Source organism: Mytilus californianus, unplaced genomic scaffold (assembly GCF_021869535.1).
Source record: "Mytilus californianus isolate M0D057914Y unplaced genomic scaffold, xbMytCali1.0.p SCAF_21, whole genome shotgun sequence".
In the NCBI taxonomy this organism is placed as follows: Eukaryota; Metazoa; Mollusca; class Bivalvia; order Mytilida; family Mytilidae; genus Mytilus; species Mytilus californianus.
The window spans coordinates 1,344,292-1,368,367 of record NW_026262670.1 but is presented as its reverse complement, the minus strand read 5'-3'; the positions used below and the strand labels follow the sequence as shown (position 1 = coordinate 1,368,367).

At 32.4% G+C, this 24,076-nt stretch overlaps 2 protein-coding genes across 18 annotated transcripts in view; one reads left to right on the top strand and one right to left on the bottom strand.

The window, feature by feature from the left end:
* Positions 1–23,422, top strand: part of LOC127731935 (uncharacterized) — a 159,603-nt gene extending 136,181 nt beyond the window's left edge. For 14 of the 17 annotated variants that reach the window (XM_052240785.1, XM_052240786.1, XM_052240787.1 and 11 more), the window contains 6 exons: positions 7,266–7,346; positions 8,591–8,653; positions 10,079–10,159; positions 11,188–11,209; positions 14,082–14,366; positions 15,802–23,422. In XM_052240785.1, the coding sequence (XP_052096745.1) occupies positions 7,266–7,346; positions 8,591–8,653; positions 10,079–10,159; positions 11,188–11,209; positions 14,082–14,366; positions 15,802–15,887 (618 nt within the window). In that variant the 3' untranslated portion in view covers positions 15,888–23,422. The remainder of the gene's footprint in view (positions 1–7,265; positions 7,347–8,590; positions 8,654–10,078; positions 10,160–11,187; positions 11,210–14,081; positions 14,367–15,801) is intronic. The other 3 variants (XR_007995911.1, XM_052240788.1, XM_052240792.1) reach the window with 3 other exon arrangements.
* Positions 1–24,076, bottom strand: part of LOC127731904 (zinc finger C2HC domain-containing protein 1A-like) — a 384,322-nt gene that overhangs the window by 217,947 nt on the left and 142,299 nt on the right. The window lies entirely within an intron of this gene.

Here is a 24,076-nt window from a genome sequence, read left to right as displayed (position 1 = left end):
TACGACCGCAAAAATTAAAAATTTTTTGGTCGTATATTGGTATGACGTTGGCGTCGTCGTCGTCATCTGGCGGTCTTCCGGCGTCGTCTGAAGACACATTGGTTTTCGCACTCTAACTTTAGTTTAAGTGAATGGATCTCCATGAAATTTTACCATAAGGTTCTATACCACGAAAGGAAGGTTGGGATTGATTTTGGGGGTTATGGTACCAACAGTTAAGGAATTAGGGGCCAAAAAGGGGCCAAAAATAAGCATTTTTGTAACTTCCAGACAATAACTTGTGTGTAAGTGTATGGATCTCTCTGACATTGTACCACAAGGTTCCATATCACAAAGGGAAGGCTGTAATTGATTTTGGGGGTAATTGCCTCAAAATTTTAGGAATTAGGGGCCAAAAAAGGGGCAAAAAACAAGCATTTTTCTAGTTTCATGACAATAACTTGTGTGTAAGTGTTTGGATATTTCTGAAATTGTACTACAAGGTTCCATATCACAAAGGGAAAGCTGGAATTGAGTTTTGTGGTAATTGCCCGAAACGTTTAGGAATTGGGGGCCAAAAAGGGGCCAAAAATAAGCATTTTTCTAGTTTCCAGACAATAACTTGTGTTCAAGTGTATGGATCTCTCTGAAATTGTACTGCAAGGTACCATACCACAAAGGGAAGGCTGGGATTGAGTTTGGGGGTGATGAATCATAAGGGGGTTCAAAAAATTTGGGGGGGGGGATTTTTTTTTTCTTTTTTTCCTTTTTTTTTCTTTTAAAATTTCCCATGTTAAGTTGGTTATTTCTGATTTATATTTAAAAGCAAATAATAATGATATGGTAGGAGATACACACCAAACAGGATGTGTAAATTATTATATAATAAGTATTGTGCAATAGGAAGAAATTTTCAATTGCACAGTATTGCACAATAGCAAGAAATCTTCAATTACACAGTATTGCGCAATACCAAGAAATCTTCAATTGCACAGTATTGCGCAATAGCAAGAAATATCCAATAGCACAATATTGTGCAATAGCAAGAAATTGTCAATTGTACAGTACTGCGCAATAGCAAGAAATATTCAATTGCACAGTATTGTGCAAAAGAAGATACTTTGTATAAATTGCTTATTTCTTGATCAATTTCAATGGGGTTTTATTATTGAATTCTTGGGGTTCTTTAATATGCTGAATCTAACCGTGTATTAAGTTTTTGGATGTTGGGCCCCGTTTTTTAATTGGTCCACATTGAGGTCCAAAGGGTCCAAAATTTAACTTTGTTTGATTTCATCAAAAATTGAATTATTGGGGTTCTTTGATATGCCGAATCTAACTGTGTATTTAGATTCTTAATTTTTGGTTCCGTTTTCAAATTGGTTTACATTAAAGGTCCAAAGGGTCCAAAATTTAACTTAGTTTGATTTTAACAAAAATTGAATTTTTAGGGTTCTTTGATATGCTGAATCTAAACATGTATTTAGATTTTTGATTATGGGCCCATTTTTCAAGTTGGTCCAAATCGGGGTCCAAAATTAAACTTTGTTTGATTTCAACAAAAATTTAATATATGGGGTTCTTTGATATGCTGAATCTAACCATGTATTTAGATTTTTGATTTTTGGGCCCCGTTATCAACTTTGTCCACATTGAGGTCAAAAGGGTCCAAAATTAAACTTTGTTTGATTTCATCAAAAATTGAATTCTTGGGGTTCTTTGATATGCTGAATCTAACCATGTATTTAGATTTTGGATATTGGACCATAATAGGTGAATGTCCAATTTAAAATTTTTAAGTTCTTAGACCACATTCATTCTGTGTCAGAAACCTATGCTGTGTCAAATATTTAATCACAATCCAAATTCAGAGCTGTATCAAGCTTGAATGTTGTGTCCATACTTGCCCCAACTGTTCAGGGTTCGACCTCTGCGGTCGTATCAAGCTGCGCCCTGCGGAGCATTTTATTTCGATACATGTATAACCTCTGTTTCTCCTTTTAGTTCAACAGGAAAAAAGTACCTTACCATGCTTCTTTCGGAGGCAGATTGTGAGCTTTAATGGATGGTGACCCCATTTTTTTATTTTTATTTTTTCTATTAAGTTTATGATAAAGTTCATTTATAGAAAAAAAATAGATTTATACCCTCGAGCCCCTTAATTGTTTTTTTGCATTTTTTATTTAAAGTTATTGCTTTCTGAATACCTATTTTGTGATAAACATGATATAATGCAATTTAACTATACAGTTTAAGTGTTGCAAACGTAATTTGATAATGGTAAATGGAGATAGAGCCCACGAGTAGAATAACACACTTTTAAGAATGAAGATGCAATCATATTGACCATCAATATCTCACAACTACAGCATTTAATAATGTTTTGTCTAGAACATTTGTAGAATTGGCTATTATAATAAAGAAGTATCAATCCACCGTTGAAATTATATAACGTGATCACATGATGTTCTACACCAGGAACGTGTTAAAAGAAAAACACACAACATTCTCCAAGCAGGGGAACGCTTTAGGCGGGGGAAAGTATCAGCTTTTTACCCAGAGTGCTACTTTGAGTGAATGCAGATGGCATATACCTTCTTCGTATTTTTGGGCATTTATCACAAACAAATAAAAAAGTAATAACATGTGGTCGACAGATATGAAATGATGTCCCAGTAGATGCAAGTGCATGCGGACAATGATGTTATGTACAGTCCTGTTTAAACTGTGCTCGTGTTTAAATAGATTAATGAGTCATATCCAGTTATAAGGAATATGTCATTTAACAGTGGATTTATTAATATCTCTCTTACTTACCTTTCATATTTATAATATTCATGTAGAACCATTGGTACGTGTAAATTATCTAAAACTTGACTGAATGTGAACCTTCTGAAAAAAATTAGACTGATTATTAGACATCTTGAAAATGGCCCGCCGTATTGAATTTGTCAGAGTGTGTTCATAGCTTAAATTGACTACCACATGAAGATATACATTTATGCACAGTTTCATGCTTTATTACAATCAAACACACAATTCCTCTCAAAATATGAACGAATCAGCTGACCTTTCAGAACATATCAATTTGACGATTATTTTGAGGCCCTCTTTCCAAGTATTACCAAGTCATGATATATACCAAGTCAGGAACTACTTACAATAAAATCTATTAAGTTAGATTACTGTCTGAACATCGCAATTTGTCGACCATTTTCACCTCCTGCCCACTAGATCATAGTTCAGTTACTGAATTAACATGATTAATATGCAATGTTATTGTCCATCAGGTTGTCTTTTTCTTAATTGAATGCCGATAGGTGAAACATATCTCTGTGTCAACAGTTAATTGTATTGAAATTGAACGTACAGTGACCCAGCAGTCTTTCCCATAAGTTTAAGAAAAATATCTTGTCAGTCATTTAGGCACCCTAGCTACCTTAACGAAATATTTCAAAAGAAAAAAGCTAAAAGCTGCATTATTCACGTTGCGTAAACAGCTGTAATCTAAGTTCACTTTGTCTAAACTACACTGACAAAAATGTTGGGACTCGGTGGTATCTAATAACCAACACAGTGACGGTGCATTAATAGACAGAGAAAAAGTAGGTTTCTATTTATTTATTTTTTTCTTTTCATGATATCGAAGAATATATACGTATATAACTATTTTCTATTGTACTTCCAAGTCATTAAAACCAGGTTTAAAACCAGGTTCAATCCACCATTTTCTACATAAGAAAATGCCTGTACCAAGTCAGGAATATGACAGTTGTTATCCATTCGTTTGATGTGTTGGTTTTTTTTATTTTGCCATTTGATTGGGGACTTTGAATTTTCCTCGGAGTTCAGTATTTTTGTGATTTTACTTTTTGTGAGATGTAATATTTTCTACAAACGTTCTAGATTAACGGAGAAATAAGTAAAAATGCACGTCAAAATGACGAATTGAGTGAACCTTGCCTCGAATTTGTTTAGTATCTCGTTAAATTGTTCACATTGTACGAAAAGAAAGGCACGGAAATAAAGTTATTTACATGGAGATTGCAAAACTAGCCAAATAAACTGTCATTTGCCAATGACATTCTAAAAGTCGTAGCAAATTTACACGATAAACCCCTTATATTATTGAAAGAACTTCCTTGTTTATTAATAGAAAAAAAATCTAGTCCTGAACATGCATGCAATATTTGCCATTTGGAGTTAAGCAAACAAAAATAATCAAGCAGTCACAAAACATAATTTTTCTGGGTCATTAAGATAATCGACTAAACATCTCTATTTTCATTTCTTGTAATATAAGATCAGCAAAAACATTTGGAAAGTCATTGATTATTTAACAATTCTATTTCCAATAATGTTCACAGCTACTAAAAGACAGTATTCACTGTTAAATAAAGGCAACAGTACCCTTGCAAGATTCTACTGGGATATCCTAGGATATCCCAAGACCTTCCTGGGACTTCCTGAGATATTTTCTTGGAATATCCCAGGACTTCCTAAAATTGAATTTCAAGAATTTTCAGGATTTTTAGGGAGAGTATTTGAACAGGATTTCCGAGGATATCCCAGGAAATCCTGATCCTAAAAACATAGGACCAAATGGGACATTTCAGGACTTTTCAGGACTAGTAAACCTGAAATATCCCAGGATTGTCCTGAGAAGTCCCTGGGTTTTAGGACTTTTCAGGACTAGTAAACCTGAAACATCCCAGGTTTGTCCTGAGAAGTCCCAGGGTTTTAGGGCTTTTCAGGACTAGTAAACCTGAAATATCCCAGGTTTGTCCTGAGAAATCACAGGTTTTAAAAACTTCCCTATTAGGACTTGTTAACCTGGAATATTCGATATTGTCTCTTGATAACATGGATCCTTATCCTTTACAAAATCTATGAAAAGACAGTATTCATTCTTCTGAATTTTTTTCTACACCGCACATTTGATGGCATTTTCAAAATCAAATCACTTGTAAACAAATTTATTTTCTATAGTACACTACAGTCAAATTTTCCCAAAAGCCCTCTTGACTGGTTTAAGCTGGTCACATGTTTTGGTCCTCACTATAGATCTGCATAATATCAGAGCTGTTGAATGTGTTTAACAGTAAATCTGAAACAAAATAAAAGTTAAAGATCTAAAGTTTGATAAAAAAAAAAATATAAAATACCAAATCTCATGCATTAGTATGTCAGATTTGTTCAAGTCAACATGCTTTTTTTTTTTATTTAAATGAGTACATACATGTATATATTTTGTGTATAAATGTATCCTGACATTAAGGATCAAGACAATTTGACCCATTTATATATCATAGACTTTAAAATATCTCCTGACAATTATTTTTAGCAACTTTTTCTACTCAATCATATATTTGAAAGTTTTAGAATAAAAGATGCATTCCAGAAGCATGTATCTTAAATTAAGGGACCTATTTCAGCGATATTATCTGCAAATTTGCTTGGGGTAAATATCTTTTTTGAGTTTTCTCACAGTTCTTGTGTTGCATTTTTCTTTTGATAAATGTTTGTTTTTTTTTAAGAACAATAGTTTATTTATAGTTATTAAAAGCATACATACTGTTTAGATATTAGGTAAACATTCTATAAGTCTTTCCTTTACTCTTATTGCCATATGCACATATTCAAAATGGTGGAATCTGATTTATTTTTACTCACCAAAAGATATTATCCAAAATGCATGTAAACATCAATGCTCCTTTAAAAACCAAACAGTCATGTCACCAGAAGAAAACATCTGCACTATTAATCTAATGTTAAACTATAGAACTGTTTTGAACTATTTCATGCATCTGCACCATTTTGTTCACGATATAAGACATCTTTGCTTGTTGTCCAATTTCAAATTCTAAATGTGTTGGGGTTGTTTAAGGGAATTTAATTCCTATTTTCTTCAAAATGTTACCTGGTTGAATAAATGATCTTTATCTTGAATATTTGATATATATATATATTATAATAAAAAAAATTTAAAAATCCATTTATTGTTTATTTACCATCTTAAATGTTTAAAGTTATAGTAATTTCAGAAAATGTTTAAGGCCATTTGATCCCCTGTATTTGGCCTCACACTTCCTGTCCAGTGTCTACACTAATATAAATGGAAAAACAGATGGTACATTTATAAATTTCATTCACTGGCTCACATGTCTAATTGATGATAAGAATTATAGCATGGACATCATTTGTGTGTTCATTTAGATACTTGAAATTATATAATAGTCATATAGGTTATCTATTATGATTTTATCTTTTATTTTTAAACCCCAAGATAGAATAGTTGTATGATCATGATCTTTTAAAATTGGACTTTGAAAATGTTTGTTTAATTATAAAAATTCATGTTGTGTTGTTACTCAAATTTGGGCTTGGGGCATATTGACATGATTTGCATGATTTGTGAGATGCAAGTTTTACATTTTTAAAAATAGTGTACTAAGATTTTTCATCAATATGATCATATTAAAGTCTACCTGTGCACTGACATTAGTCTTGGAAGTTGTAAATAAGTATATACTTCAGTGAAATTCCTGAAATATCAGGACAACAGATTTCAGGACTTGTAGGGAGTTCCTGGGACACTTGAAATATCAGGATTCACAAAATGACCAGTGCTGGGGTTTTTCGAGATATCCCAGGACTTCCTGGGATATCCTGACTTCCTGGGATATCCTGAAAGAAAAGATTTTTTCAGGACAGCATTTTGCAGGGGTAGTATACCGCTGTTCGAAATTCATAAATCGATTGAGAAAAAAACAAATCCCGGTTACAAACTAAAACTGAGGGAAACACATCAAATATAAGAGGAGAACTTCGACACAACAGAAACACAACATTAAAATGTAACACACACAGAAACGAACTATAATATAACAATGGCCATTTACCTGACTTGGTACAGGACATTTTAAGAAAAAAATGGTAGGTTGAACCTGGTTTTGTGGCTAGCCAAACCTCCCGCGTTTATGGCAATGTTAAATATAACATTAAAATGACAGCATTACATGACAGGACTTCAATACAAATAAATGGGAGAACATATAGGACAGAGAAACATACGAATAATAGCTAACAAAAGGTACCAGGTTTAAAATTGTTAAAGATTGTTTTTAAACTCTAAATCCTCACGTGTCGATGTCCATGTCAAAATATGTTAATATGCACTTGATTGTTACATTTTATATTTCTTCTTTGATTTTAAATGTGTTGACGTCATGGTGTGAATGCAGATACTGGTAAACATTTTACTTATATTTTGTAACTCATTTCAGCCGCCTAAGAGTTTGGAAGCTGCGTCAGGATTAAAATCTGACATAGAAGACACCTCTCATACAAACATTATTCCAGAAAACGTAAGAAGCTGGTACATGATAGTAAACACAGCCTAAGTATCTTATAAAGGGGTCCAGGCAAATGAAATCAGCATTCTGAAGATTTCTACCTACCATCTGGTATAGCAAATCAAATTCTGCAGTTTGGAAAATGATTTTATAATTTCCATGCAATCCCCAGAAATCAAAGAGAACCCTAGTAAATGTATCAGCAACGACAATAACTTACTTAAAATTGTGCAATTAATTCAAAATGTAAACATCTGTACTGTATCTTAATTATGTTTACATAAACACTATTTTTATTACATTAAGTGCAAACACTCTTGGAAAGTCATTGGCTATTGAACAATTATCTGTCAAATAATGTTCGCAGTAACTGATAGATAATATCCACCGATAAGGATTGCTTTTACACTCTAATTCATCATGTTATAATGTCCATTTCAAAATATAAATATATATATAAATAATATAATATAATATGTAAAACTTGGATCTTTCCTTATTAAACTACATCAAGTAAATTATAAAGTCGCGAAATTAAATAGACGCGATAGGGGCTAGAAAGGGCTAAACGTGAAATAATGTATCTGCGAAAATAAGTTTGTTTACAGAAAACACTGGCGTAAACTGTTCCATTTGATATTCCTTCTATGAATGCACATGTATTGTGGTATGATTAAAATTGGTTTCAAATGCAAACATTGTTGCCTCAGGATTGACATCTGACATAAAAGGCATCTCTCAGACCAACATTATTCCGGAAAATGTAAGAACCTGTAACATTATAGTATAATCGTCTATGTATTTATTTAATGAAGGAGTCAAGGCAAATGAAATCAGCATTCTGGAGATTTCAGTCTACCTTCCGGTATAGCAAATCAGATTCTGCATAGTAATAAAAATGACTTTAAAGTTGAGATTCCCATGTGATCCCCAGAAACCAACGGGAACCCTCGTTAACCTATAGTTTCGTAATATTTATAAAATTTCTTTTAATCTTACTAACTGATAATTTCATTTCTCAGCACAGTAGAGTGATATGAAGAAGTTTTGCTAGAAACTAAGGGTGCATGATTAACAACATCGTCATAGGTAAAATAGCGATAAAGAGATTATCATTGGTCATCTCAAATCGATTGCTTTTCTCCCTTTCGTCGTACCAGCTCAAGCGAGAAAATCAATCTCGTTGAGTTGACCAACGATAATCTATAAAAAAAAGACTAGTGAACATTTTACTTATATTTTGGAACTCATTTCAGCCACCCAAGAGTTGTGAAGCTGACATAAAAGGCATCTCTCAGACCAACATTATTCCGGAAAATGTAAGAACATGTAACATTATAATAATATCGTCTATGTATTAAACGAAGGAGTTAAGGCAAATAAAATCAGCACTCTAGAGATTTTCCACTACCATCCAGTATAGCAAATCAGATTCTGCATAGTTAGGAAAATGATTAATAGTTGAGATTCCCGTGCAATCCCCAGAAATCAAAGGGAACCCTCGTTAACCTACATTATTGCTATTTTACACAATTTTCTTTTGATCTTACTAACTTATAATTTCTTTTCTCAGCACAGTAGAGTGATATGAAAAAATATCGCTAGAAACTAAGGGTGCGTGTGCCGTTGTCAATGCAATTAACAGCGTTGTCATAGGTAAAATAGCAATAAACAGATTATCATTGGTCATCTCAACTCAATTGTTTTTCTCACTTTCGGCGTACCGGCTCAAGCAAGAAAATCAATCTCATTGAGATGACCAACAATAATCTATAAAGAAAAGACGATAACTTACTTTAAATTGTGCAATTAATTCCAAATGTAAAGATCTGTATTGTATCTTAATTATGTTAGTAGAAACTATTTTATTTTACAGTAGTGAAATAAAAGATCATCAAAAACTCTTTAATCGCATTAGATATTTAACAATTATATTTCAAATTATGTTCACAGTTACTTTTTGATAACATTTGCTTCTTTGTTGAAAATTTGTTTGTTTTTTTTTCTGATTGAGATTGTGACACAGTGATGACTGCTGTACCCCTATTTTGACAATTTAACCTATTATGTCTGTTTTGTTCACGCATCGTTGTAAATATAATGGAATTTGATTAGACTGTCATACAAGTGAGCGGTTTAGCACTATAAAACCAGGTTCAATCCACTATTTTCTACATTTGAAAATGCCTGTATAAAGTCAGGAATATGACAGTTGTTGTCCATTTGTTTGATGTGTTCTTATCATTTGATTTTGCCATTTGATTAGGGACTTTCCGTTTTGAATTTCGTCTGAGTTCAGTATTTTTGTGATTTTACTTTTTACACTCTCGTTCTTCACATTTAGATATGATTTTAATCTATTTTACATGATTTCCAAAACCAACGTAGAATCAGGTGAGCGACACAGGTTCTTAGACGCCTCTAGTTTTACACTCTCGTTCATACCATTTAAATATAATAACACTTGAAGAAACACTGCAGTAAATAGTTACATTTGATATTCCTTCTATGAATGCACATGTATTGTGCTATGATTTTAATGTGTTTACGTCGGGGTTTAAAATGCAGACAATAGTGCACATTCTACTTTTTTTTGTAAACTTTTTAGCCATCTAAAAAATATTATGTTCTATATTCCTTTTATAATTGCACGTGTATTGTGATATGATTTTAAATGTGTTGACGTCATGGTTTCTTATGCAGACACTGGTAAACATTCTATTTACATTTTGTAATTTTTCCAGCCACCAAAGAGTTTAGAAGTTGCCACAGGATTGACATCTGACAAAGGAGACACCACTCAAACCAGCATCATTCGAGAAAATGTAAGCTGTTGTAACAATACAGTACAATAATCTGAGTATTTTATGTAGGAGTCCAGGGGGAAAAAATCAGTAATCTAAAATGTGTATTCTAAAATCCTGTATAGTAAATCAGATTCAGCATAGTTTGGAAAATGACTTCATAGTTCATTCCAAAACATGTAAATATACACTGGAGTAAATTGTCACATTGTTACATTTTTTTCTTCAATGCTTAAACTTACTCATGAATTGTTATATGATTTTAAATGTGTAGACGTCGTTGTTTCTAATGCAGACATCATGGTGAAGATTTTTCTTACGTTTTGTAAATTATTTCAGCCACTAAAGAGTTCTGAATCTTCCTCTTCTAAAAACATAAGGAGCTGTATCATTTTAGTGGACATCATCTTAATATTTAACAAATGAGTCTTTATTGGTAAATAATGTAGAATGATATATTATGCAATTATCAATACAAATTACAATTATTACTGCATGTAGATCTTCTGTTAAATGGGGAGAACAAATGAGGAATCAATGTGTTAATCCAGTATGCATCACTTCTTTTTGTTTAGATTTTATAGAGATTTTATAGAGATGTTATATTATATTGATAATTGTTGAATTAAGAATAACGCAGCAAATCTGGAACATCTTTTTTCAAATACGTTCAACTCTCTTTGTCAAAATGCAATAATTAACATTTAGTAGAAACGAGCTCGATAAAAAAAAATCATCAGTCTTTAACTTTCCTCCTTACATCTATTATGATAATAGTCAATCAGTTTCTGAATAATTCGAAAATAGACCAGAAAGTTCAGATTGCCATGCAATCACTAGAAATAAATGGGAAATTGCAATTGGTACCAAAAGTAAACATCGGCCCTGTATCTTAATAAAACACCCTTCTATTCCATTGCTACATTAGAACAATGAGACAGCAACACAAAAAAACACAAGATCAATACCGATCTTATTATGAAGTGGTGTTCATAGATTTTGAAAAAAAATATAAGTATGTTGTTTTAGATGTGTCACTTTTTTTACAGGAACAGAAGTGTGACCATAAAGGTATGTGTTTTTTTTTTAATTTGTAATCCGTTATATCTTCAATTTGAAAAAAAATATACTTACTAGACTTTATAATCAATTGAAGAAAAAGATGTTATTCATATTGAAAAAAAAAATATGCTGATTTACTTTGTCCCAAAAATTTACATCATTCAAAAATAAACATCTAATTCAGGTCTCCCTTTTTTAGCTCACCGGGGCCCAAAGGGCCCCATGTGAGCTTATGCCATCACTTGGCCTCCGTCGTCTGTCGTCGTAAACTATTTCAAAAATCTTCTTCTCTGAAACCACTGGGCCAAATATCTTCAAACTTAAATTAAATGTTCCTTAGGGTATCTTGTTTATAAATTGTATCCGAAGTTTTGATCCATCGACAAACATGGCCGCCATGGCTAATAATAGAACATAGGGGTCAAATGCAGTTTTTGCTTATATCTCAAAAACTAAAGCTTTTAGAGCAAATCTGACATGAGGAAAAATTGTTCAATTGGTCAAGATCTATCAGCCCTGAAATTTTCAGACAAATCGAACAACCCATTGTTGGGTTACTGCCACTAAATTGGTAGTTTTGAGGAAATTTTGCAGTTTTTTGTTATTATCTTGAATATTATTATAGATATATATAAATTGTAAACAGCAATAATGTTCAGCAAAGTAAGATCTACAGAAAAGTTAAATGACCAAATTTGTCAATTGACCCATTAAGGAGTTATTTCCCTTTAAAGACAATTTTACGCAATGTGATCATCAAGTTTGCTAACATTTAAAAATCTTCTCTTCTGAAACTATTGTGCCTAATACTTCTTAACTTTGAATGAATGTTCCTTTAGGAATCTAGTTTATGAATTGTATCCGAAATTTGTATCCATCGACAAACATGGCCGCCATGGCTAAAAATAGAACATAGGGGTGAAATGCAGTTTTTGGCTTATATCTCAGAAACTAAAGCATTTAGAGCAAATCTGACATGGGGTAAGATTGTTCAATTGGTCAAGATCTATCAGCCCTGAAATTGTTGGGTTGCTGCCACTAAATTGGTTGTTTTAAGGACATTTTGCAGTTTTTGGTTATTATCTTGAATATTATTGAAGATAAAGATAAACTGTAAACAGCAACAATGTTCAGCAAAGTAAGATCTACAAAAAAGTTTTATATGACCAAAATTGTCAATTGACCCCTTAAGGAGTTATTGCCCTTCAAGGACAATTTTACACAAGTAGTTTTATGTTTTTTAACTTTAAAAATCTTCTCAAATGAATCTAGTATAAATTTTGTATTTCATTTCCTTGTACGTCAAGAAACATAAACATGGCTAAAATGGAACATATGGGTAAAAAGCAAAAATAATCATTGATGAAAGATTTAAGCAAAAAAATAACAGGTGAGCGATGTATTAGTTTGTGATTAGGTCAATTTATGGGGAACCACTAGTGGTAGGTCAATGATATTTGGTATGCAGTTGTATAAGCATTGGCATATCTCATTTCCATGGAGATTATTTGACTCCGCCCCCTCAGTCATGGTCTGTTTACTTTGAAACTTTTGCTTAGTTTACATGTATTAGTTTGTGATTAGATCAGTTTAAGATGAACTGCTAATGTTAAGTCAATGATATTTGGTATGCAAAGTATCGTTTCCATGGAGATTATATAGCCCCAGCCCTGATCATGGTTCATTGACTTTGAAACTTTCACATAGTTTAGCATTGGCACATCTCATTCCATGGAGATTGTTTAGCCATGTATCTTCAGTCATGGTTCATCAACTTTGAATATTTGCATAACTTACATGTTGAAGTATTGCTATTTTAATTTCAACATTTGCATTATCAAAATTACAAAAAGGCGAGACATATCTCTGTGTTAACAGTTTATCTATGTTAATTTCCATAACTTGATTAAGAAGACAATTCAAGTTACAAAACATAATCTCCTGCTATGCATGCCTCCCCACCATGTTTTCCTTTACATGCATTTTCCACAAGACGTCGAGCAACTGAAAATACATCAGTCATTTGTATACTCTACACCATATGCAATGATTAATAAAGTATAAAGATATTACATTTTTTTACATTTGTGGAAAAAAAATAGAATCGGCATATGGATGGGTACCCTTCGAAGGTCTTTATATTAGTCTTACATAGGAAACCTTCCTCTGACCTCAGGGATTAAGGTTTTAATGATAACTATACGATGGGGAAATGTGATGTGCTTGCTGACTGGACAAATAAGTTGATTTAAGCATCTATAGGTCACAGTATGGCTTTCAACAATAAGCAAAACACATAGTTTTGTCAGCTAGCTTTAAAATGCGCCGACATGACAAAATGTGCTGTTGTTCAAATGACAAGACACAATCATACTGTATTGTCAACTATAAAAGACGTGGGTATGGTAAACTGTGACAAAAAATCAAAAGAAAAGACAAACTGTCAGCTTTATGACTAAACAAAAATATATATATATATATTGTCTACAGCAATCAACAATAACCACTGCATAACAGATTCCTGACTCAGAACAGGAACACATAGAATTTGGTGGAATTAAAACAGATTTACGGGCGCCTAACCTGGGGGAAAATGTGTAGCAGCACAACATAGGACCAACATGTAAAAGTCCATAGAACAGTGCTAGTCATATCGATAAAAAGCATAAAAATACCTAGCAAATAGACTAAATATACAAAGTTGTTTCATTCGCAATGATAAACCACACCTCTGTTATTTTTATGATGTATCGTATGTAACGTTTATATGCAGTATGTACAGAATGATCTCAGAAAAAGACACATTATAATAAAATAAAGTATATAAAGACAACAGTTATGAAAAGTATCTTACCAAAAGTGTTATCTTATCCGATTTCAGGCACCATCAAAGATAACTATAACTATATCGTGCAGCATATATTAGATGTAAGTGAAATCTTAGATCGAATGATGACACATTTGGTAATATCAGTAGACGACAGACGCGTCATTGAAAATGACAAAAGGCAAGATGGTCGGACCAAAAAATTGCTCAATATAGTGATTGGAAGGGGAGGGACAACCAACAATGTGTTTATTGATGTATTAAAAGATTGTGGTTACAACGAGATCGCAGACAATTTGATAAAAGAGTCGGAGAATGATTGTCAAAGTTCAAAATTAGGTAGGATCTGTATGTGTGCATATTATCTATAAATATTAAAGCTAGATGTAATGAACTTATCAACTGTCTTTTTAAAACGTTTGTAATTGATATTGAATGTGTATGCTCTTATGTCGTTAGTTTTCATTAATCAGCTTTTAGTCCACCCTTAATTAATATTAAAGCATTATACTTCACATAACAGATAAACATGTATATATATTACATACTGATGTCTTTGTTTGAACTTTTATTTTGTTGAATTTTGATGTTAAACCCACTTTTAGGGTCCCCTGGCTATACAGCCCAGGTTGAATTATTTAGAACATCTCATTACTTATAAAATATGCTGATAAGTATAAAAAAAATCATAAGTGATAAGGTACCACGACATAGCGGATTAATATAAGCCCTTAATTGACCCTTAGACGTCACTAAATTCTTAAACCATCAGTCATATAAATTCCCTTACCCTACTAATAAACCCATCATAGAAACAAGGATTAAAATTGTATACGCTGTAGCGTGAATCAGCCAAAATGCGATTCTCTTTATTACCTTTAATTTATAATGTTTATTGATGATTGCTTTCTGAAGAATTGTATGATTTTTGCTAATTATATTGAATCTTCTAACAGAGAATCGAAAATACTACAAACATGGTCAAGAAAATGGCTGAAACATTCTTCCTTCAAGGAGATTTTGTGCTAAAATCTCAAATTGTGCTAAATTCCATGACATATGCATACTATATTGAAATTTGTGAAAGATTAAGAGGAAATGTAAATATGATTGAAAACAGAAATTAACTTTTTATTAGAAAGCTATTTATTAGAAGGCAACTTAAAACAACAAATAGGTACATCTACATCGAGGCTAGATATACTAATAAATTAGAATTAGAGGCAAATTAATTGAAAAGGTCATTTATATATCTGTAAACCAACTAATTTTCGAGAGCGATTTATTTTCGCAACTTTTGCGAGTAGAAAAATATTGCGAATATAAATCGTCGGGAATATGTAAAACTTTTTTTCTTACTTAACTTCATTAAGTAAATTTGAGAATCGCGAAATTAAATCAGCGCTAAATGGGCTAGAAAAGGCTAAACGCGAAATAAAGTATCCGCAAAAATAAGTTGGTTTAAATCATGTACCAAGTCAGGAAAATGGCCATTGTTATATTATTGTTCGTTTCTGTGTGTGTTACATTTTAATGTTGTGTTTTTGTTGTGTCGTTGTTCTCCTCTTATATTTGATGCGTTTCCCTCAGTTTTAGTTTGTAACCCAGATTTGTTTTTATCTCTATCGATTTATAAGTTTCGAACAGCGGTATACTACTGTTGCCTTTATTTACAGTATCTTATATGATGATATACCCAAATGTATGATATTAATTTCAAGGATTGTCAAAGTGGACTGACTGATTTATAACATACAATTATATTTTTTTTTAGATTTAGAAGAGGTTCCAGCATATAAAATACGTCTACAGAAGAATTACTTTGAAATAATCAACACGTTAAAACACAACGACCAGTAGATCGTTCGAAACAGTGAAATATGAAAATACTGGGAAATAATTGAAACAATTTCTGTAAAAGAAGAAAAAAAAATCAGCTTGCTTTTTCAAATCTACTCAAATGAACCCTGCATGAAGTACAGCAAACAGACCACATAGAAAAAGGTGCACTAGAGATAGCTGTTGCAAAGTCCAAATTACAGACAGTTGTTCTTTTTGGATGTACCCATCATTTATTCGGTTATATATTTGTTAAATGGAATGTATCCATCCTTTTTTGTATCTTAGTTGATGAAATCAAAATGTATTTAGGTGTAAATTAATCGCACACATTTTAATGGCCCAACTATGGGCATTATTTTTTTCGGTCAGTCCATTCGTTCGTTCGTTCATTATTGCATTCGTTTGTTCGTCTGTTCGTCTGTCTGTCTGTCCTGCTTCAGCTCAAAGTTTTTGGTCAATGTAGTTTTTGTCGAGCCTGCGACTTTTGTCGCAGAAAGCTCGACATAGGGATAGTGATCCGGCGGCGGCGTTAGCTAACTTCTTATAAGCTTTATATTTTAGAAGGTGGAAGACCTGAATGCTTCATACTTTGTATATGGATGCCTCATGTTACGAAGTTTCCGTCAGTCACATGTTCAATGTCCTTGACCTCATTTTCATGGTTCAGTGACTACTTGAAAAAAAAGTTAACATTTTTTGTAATGTTAAAATTATAAGTAGTAGGATAACTATATTTGGTATGTGCGTACCTTGCAAGGTCCTCATGCCTGTCAAACAGATTTCATTTGACCTCGACCTCATTTCATGGATCAGTGAACAAGGTTAAGTTTTGGTGGTCAAGTTCATATATCAGATACTATAAGCAATAGGTCTAGTATATTCGGTGTATAGAAGGACTGTAAGGTGTACATGTCCAACTGGCAGGTGTCATCTGACCTTGACCTCATTTTCATGGTTCAGTGGTTATAGTTAAGTTTTTGTGTTTTGGTCTGTTTTTCTTATACTGTATGTAATAGGTCTACTATATTTGGTGTATAGAATGATTGCAAGGTGTACATGTCTAGCTGGCAGGTGTCATCTGACCTTGACCTCATCTTCATGGTTCAGTGGTTATAGTTAAGTTTTTGTGTTTTGGTCTGTTTTTCTTGTACTGTATGCAATAGGTCTACTATATTTGGTGTATGGAATGATTGTAAGGTGTACATGTCTAGCTGGCAGGTGTCATCTGACCTTGACCTCATTTTCATGGTTTAGTGGTCAAAGTTAAGTTTTTGAGTTTTGGTCTTTTTTTTCTAATACTATATGCAATAGTTCAACTATATTTGGTGTATGGAAATATTTTATGATCTATATGTCAGTCACACAGGTTTTATTTGACCTTGACCTCATTTTCAAGGTTCATTGCTCAGTGTTAAGTTTTTGTGTTTTGTCTGTTTTTCTTAAACTATAAGCAATAGGTCAACTATATTTGTTGTATGGAAGAATTGTTAGCTGTATATGCCTGCCTAGCATGGTTCATCTGACCTTGACCTCATTTTCATGGTTCATTGGTCAATGTTTAGTTTACTTTGTTAATGTTAAGTTTATGTGACAGTTGTAATAAAGCTTTATATTAAGGACTACCAACATAATATCAATGATTAGTAAAGAAGGCGAGACATTTCAGCGTGTGCACTCTTGTTGATGAAGTTGATGTATATTCAACTTGAAACTGAGTACACATGTTCTCTGTGATAGGATCTTTATAATTGCAATGCCAAATTAGAGTTGTGATTCCAATATCACAGTCCACTGAACATAGAAAATGAAAGTGCAAGTGGGGCAACCGTGTACTATGTACACATTCTTGTTTCCAAATTATACACAGTGAATGGTCAATAAAAAGGAAGGAAGATAGTACAAAAGGACTCATTGAAAACAAGTATTCATTATATATTAATCTGAAAGATTAATTGTTAAATGATATGTTTTAATTGAAACTTACATTTTATAGCAATTTTAGGGCAAATTCTAGTTCAAACAAGAAATAATTTGAGACTGGAATAGTTTTGCATTCGGGAAAATAACTTAGAAATTTATGATGAAAACTAACCCAACAAAGTAGGGTTAGCCATGCACGCATGGCTAAGGTTCATTTTACTTTATTAATATTTCAGTAGGAACTAAATAACCCCCTTAATAGCCATGCACGCATGGTTAACCGTCCCTATTTATGTTACTTTTCATTAAGCATGTGTCAAACCTTTCTTATCAATTTGTCGGAATTCAAAATAATTCCAGATTCAAATAATTTCTTGTTTTTATATGACCGCAAAAAATTTGTTGGGTATGTATAATGCTATGATGTCGTCGTGGACTGCGTCGTCGTCCGAAGACATATTTTTTTTCCAGACAATAACTTTAGTTTAAGCAAATGGATCTCTATGAAATTTTACACGAAATTTCAATACCACAAAAGGAAGGTTGGGATTGATTAATGGGGTTATGGTACCAACAGTTTAGGAAGTAGGGGCCACAAAGGGGCCCAAAACAAGCACATTTGTAGTTTCCGGACAATTAGTTGTGTGTAAGTGTATGGATCTCTCTGACATTGAAACCACAAGGTTCCATATAACAAAGGGAAGGCTTGGATTGAGGTTTGGGGTAATTGCCCCAAACATGCAGGAATCAGGGGCTAAAAGGGGGGCTACAAAAGAAGCATTTTTGTAGTTTCCAGACAATAACTTGTGTTTAAGTGTATGGATCTCTCTAAAATTACACTACAAGGTTCCATACTACAAAGGGAAGGCTGGGATTGAGTTTGGGGGTAATTGCTCCAATTGCGGGGGGTTCAAAATGTTTGGGGGATTTTTTTTTTCCAATTTTTTTAAGGGGTTCATATTTTTTTTTTTCAAAATTTTTCAAATTTCAAATTATTTGAAAAGTTTCAAGAAGAAGTCATCAAATGCACATATTGCGCAAAAGATCTTTGACCGCATTTATTTTGTGTCAGAAACCTATCTTATGTCAAAAATTTGATCACAAACTAAATCCAGACTTTATCAAGCTTGAATATTGTGTCCAAATTTGCCCTAACTGTTCAGGGTTCGACCTCTGCGGTTGTATCAGGCTGCGCTCAGCGAAGCATTTTATTATTTAATATACGGAGAAAATAACTTAAAGGGGCACTAGCTGTCAAATTCATGTTCACCAATTTGATTCATAACAATTTATAACATTTATCCATCTATTAAAAGTCTAAAATAAACAATTTACAAGGCATGGCCTCGATAATATGTAGCTTCGTTTCATGTGTATTCTAGTCTAGACGCCATCTAATTAACTATCGAGTTGACCTCCGAAGTCCTCCGATGACCATATAAGCGATGTAAACATAAATATAGAAATAAATAGATTAAGCGAACTCGTGCTTTTGGATTTTTCTAGGTCTGTTTAATTTCATATTATAGATTAAAAATATATGTTTATCATCGTTTTTACCTGTATAAGAATGATTTGTTGTGGATCGAATCAGTCAATCAAATGATTTACCTTTGTTTCACTTTCAATGTTGACTTTCTTTTCCTTTAAATAACTTTACACGCACAATGCATGCGTTATCCATCTCTAGCTAAGGGGTTAAATTGAAGTTCACATGAATACGGATTCAATGAGGTCGAATTATTCACTTGCAAGTGAATAATTCATCATCAATGTTTCTTAGCTTATATCGACAAATTGAACCATACTGGCTGCTAAAAGCGAATAATTATTTCACTATTTTACTTTCATTAATGATTCAACAAAAAAAATCATATTTTAAATTTTTTATATATCTCGTAGCTAGTGCCCCTTTAATACTTTCATTTGCTGCTTATCACTTGAGAGTTTCGATGAAAAGTAGACTTAAGCTTGATCTTTCTATCAAACAGTTTGAATAAGAATTAAATGGTTGTTGAAACAATGCATAATAGCTGAAATTTGACTCTATAGGAAAAACCAATGCATAATCAGTATTCGTCGAATTATCATAGTTGAATGAAAACAGGACAATATGTTTTGACTTTAAGGATAGGAAACATATCGAGCATGTTTTGTGAAAATCTTTCAGTTTGTTTTCTGAAATAATCTGATAATTTTTTTATGTTTTGCATATCTAAATAAGGTTGGACTCCTTTAAATTTCCTTTAGTTCCGCCAAAATGTTGATTTATAACAGTTAAAGAATTTGTATGAATAGCTTACCAAAAATCGTTCTATATGGATACATTATTTCTATTTCTGTTCACCCTGAAATAATAGTCTTAATTTTAGAGAAGGGGCAGATTCTCTCTTTGATATTTCAAACAAAAATAAACATTTAGATCAAACTGCAGTCTTGGGGTTTTTCATGAATCATTTTAAATAAGCATTAACTTATAAATCAATTAAAATGTACGTTTTTGTTATTAAAGAGTGTTTTAGTCCATATTCCTGAGTTTGATAGAGATTCTTGTGTTATGTAATTGCTTGGTGTAAAATTATGTAGATTCGTGTGGTTTTTTTTCAGTGCATATTTGCAGATTTTTGAATCAATTGATTGTTCACTGTATCATGCAATAGATTAATGATTCATTCTGTTGCTCCATGCATTCTGATAAAGTTTTGATTGTTCAGTGCATTCTAGTGTTAATACTTTAGTCCTATTTTTTTTTAATTGTTTTGTTGTTTAATGCGTCATCTATGCATCAGGAACTTCTTAGGAAAAAAGATAAGTTAGCAAAATCCTTTAACTTTACGTTCCGCTATATAGATGATGTTCTCTCACTAAGTAATACAAATTTGGTGACTATGTTGAACGAATCTATCCCATCGAACTAAAGATAAAGGATACTACAGATACAGTTAAGTCTGCCTCATATCTTGACTTACATCTAGAAATTGACAATGAGGGTCGGTTGAAAACAAAACTTTACGACAAAAGAGATGATTTCAGCTTCCCAATTGAGAACTTTCCTTTTCAATGTAGCAACATTCCAGCAGCGCCTACATACGGAGTATATTTACATTGTATCGTAGATCAAATTTATTCGTTCAACGATGTTCATTTGATCACTACATCTTTTGCTTGAGTTAAGCCATTCCAATTGATATTTTATAGTGTGTCTTTTTATTAGCTCACCTGGCCCGGAGGGCCAAGTGAGCTTTTCTCATCACTTGGCGTCCGTCGTCCGTCGTCGTCGTCGATAGCTTTTTACAAAAATCTTCTCCTCTGAAACCACTGGACCAAATTTAACCAAACTTGGCCACAATCATCATTAGGGTATCTAGTTAAAAAAATGTGTCCGATGACCCTGCCAACCAACCATGATGGCCGTCATGGCTAAACATAGAACATAGGGGTAAAATGTAGATTTTGGCTTATATCTCTGAAACCAAAGCATTTAGAGTAAATCTGAAATAGGTTAAAACTGATTATCAGGTCAAGATCTATCTGCCCTGAAATTTTCAGACAAATCTGACAACCTGTTGTTGGGTTGCTGCCCCTGAATTGGTAATTTTAAGGAAATTTTGCAGTTTTTGGTTATTATCTTGAATATTATTATAGATAGAGATAAACTGTAAACAGCCATAATGTTCAGCAAAGTAAGATCTACAAATAAGTTGTCATGACCAAAATTGTCAGTCGACCCCTTTAGGAGTTATTGCCCTTTATAGTCAATTTTTAACAATTTTTTGTAAATTTTTGTGATCTTTTACAAAAATCTTCTCCTCTGAAACTACTGAGACAAATTTAACCATACTTGGCCATAATCATTATTAGGGTATCTAGTTTAAAAAATTTGTCTGATGACCCTGCCTTCCAACCATCATGGCTGACTTGGTTAAACATAAAACATAGCGGTAAAATGCAGTTTTTGGTTTATATCTCTGAAACTAAAGCATTTAGAGCAAATCTGACAAGTGGCAAAAATGTTCATCAGATTTAGATTTATCTGCCATAAAATTTTCAATCGAATCCGACAACCTGTTGTTGGGTTGCTGCCCCTGAGTTAGTAATTTTACAGAAATTTTGCAGTTTTTTGTTATTATCTTAGATATCATTATAATATCTAATATCTAATACTATTAATTATGATTTTAATCTATTTTACATGATTTCCAAAGTATCAGTAAATACAGGTGAGTGACACAGGCTCTTCAGAGCCTGTAGTTTAGCCATGGCGTTGTCAGTTTATTTTCAATGTATGAGTTTGACTGTCCCTCTGGTATCTTTCGCCCCTCTTTTAATTGTAAAGTGCTGTAAAATGCAGATTCTTGAATCATTCAACTGTTCATCATTGAATTGTATGTATAGTATTGAGTAATTGTATTCTTCATTATTTGTTAATACATTTTATTTGTAAAGTAATCCGGAAATATGAGTCATTAGTCTAATATAGATAATTGAGACACTTGATTGTTCAGTTAAGACGCATGTAAATACATTTAATTGTGAAGTAATATAGAAATATAAGTAATAAGTCTTATATAGATAATTGAGACACTTGATTGTTCGGTATAGTCGAATGTAAATACATCAGTAGTATATGTTGGAGTTTAATGCTCAAGTATTTATATGATTGTTTATAGCATTTACATGTTGGTTCTTGTGAAATTAACTTGTTCAGTGCATTCTTTTATAAACGTGATTAACAATTTTGCTGTTCAGGAATTATGGTTGATTGGAAATTGACAGTTAAATGGTGTTGGCTGTTCTTTTTTTGGAAAATAACAAGCTTTATAAAAGACTTATAAACTGATAGTTTATAAAAAAGCAAACATAAATGAAAGAGTGTGACCTCATTGTTAAGTTATTGACTTTTTGACGGGAAATGATTTTCTCTAGATCTTTCTATTATTTAACATTAGCAGTTTAGCACCCTTTTACTTTTAAAAAACTTTAAAAAAAAAAATAAAGATTTTAAAAGATTTTCATGAATGGCTTTTTAATCCAAATATTATAAACTTTGAAATAAAAAGTAGGGGTTACAGGGCAAAGTTAATAATGGCACTACATGGATAAACCCGGGGTATTCAGAATCAAACAGAACCTTTTATGTCAAAATAAACATGATAGAGGCCCACCGAGTTTGATATAGCAAACTTTCATTTTTCTTTTCGATGGGTATTGTCCTCAATCGATTTAACATCAACACTTATAAATGTTATGTACTGCCAGTTTGCTTTTATCTTTGGTTGATTTCATTTTATAGAGAATTCTGATGTAGAATATTTGACTGTTTAACAGACAGTTGTGTTATATTTTCTTATTAAGTCATTCTACGAATACTCATCTCATTGAGATATCCCCTAAACAATATTTATAGATTTTCAAGTAGAGTTAACCATATATAAACATGTCACTTTCAAAACATATATGCTAGAAAATGTTTCTTTCTATTTAACATACATCATGCAAACTTAGCCTTACCAGATATATTTTTTAAAATTATGTATGTTGTATGTATGTATTATAGAATGTTTTTGTTTACTTGATGTGCAGTTAACCATACAGAAACATCATATGAAACAAATAAAAATATCTTTTATATACATGTATATGTTTATAGCTGTCTATACCAATAAGTTTGTAGAAATCCATATCATTATTTGCTACATCAAACTAACAATGAAATTGAGAATCAAAATTGGGATCGTGTCAAAGAGACAACAATCCGACCAATGAACAGAAAACAGCCGCCGAACGCCACTAAGGGTCTTCAATACAGCGTGAAAATCCCGCACCCGGAGTCATGCTTCAGCTGGCCCCTAAACAACATATGTACTCTTTCAGTGATAATAGACGTCATACTTATCTTTGAAATATATAAATGACCTGAAACTAACAATCATACAACACTTACAAAGATCCGAGGCTCCTGACTTGGGACAGGCGCAAAAATGCGGCAGGGTTAAAGTATATAATATATGATACCTGTATCACTTCGATTTTCCAAACAAAGTTTGGAAACAACCATTATATTTTGGTACACTGTCTGTCATTTTAGTTGGCATTTTGTAGTACAACCTTGCCTTTAGATATCACAAGAAGGCCTTAAACATTAAAAGTACCTATAACTTTTGTATTATTCATTAATAGAGGTACCCAGGATTCTATCTATATTATAAATTGTGTTGATTTTATTTTGGTTTAGTACTTTTTGTCTTAAAACTTCAATCATTGAAAGTAAAGAATGAAGCCAATAA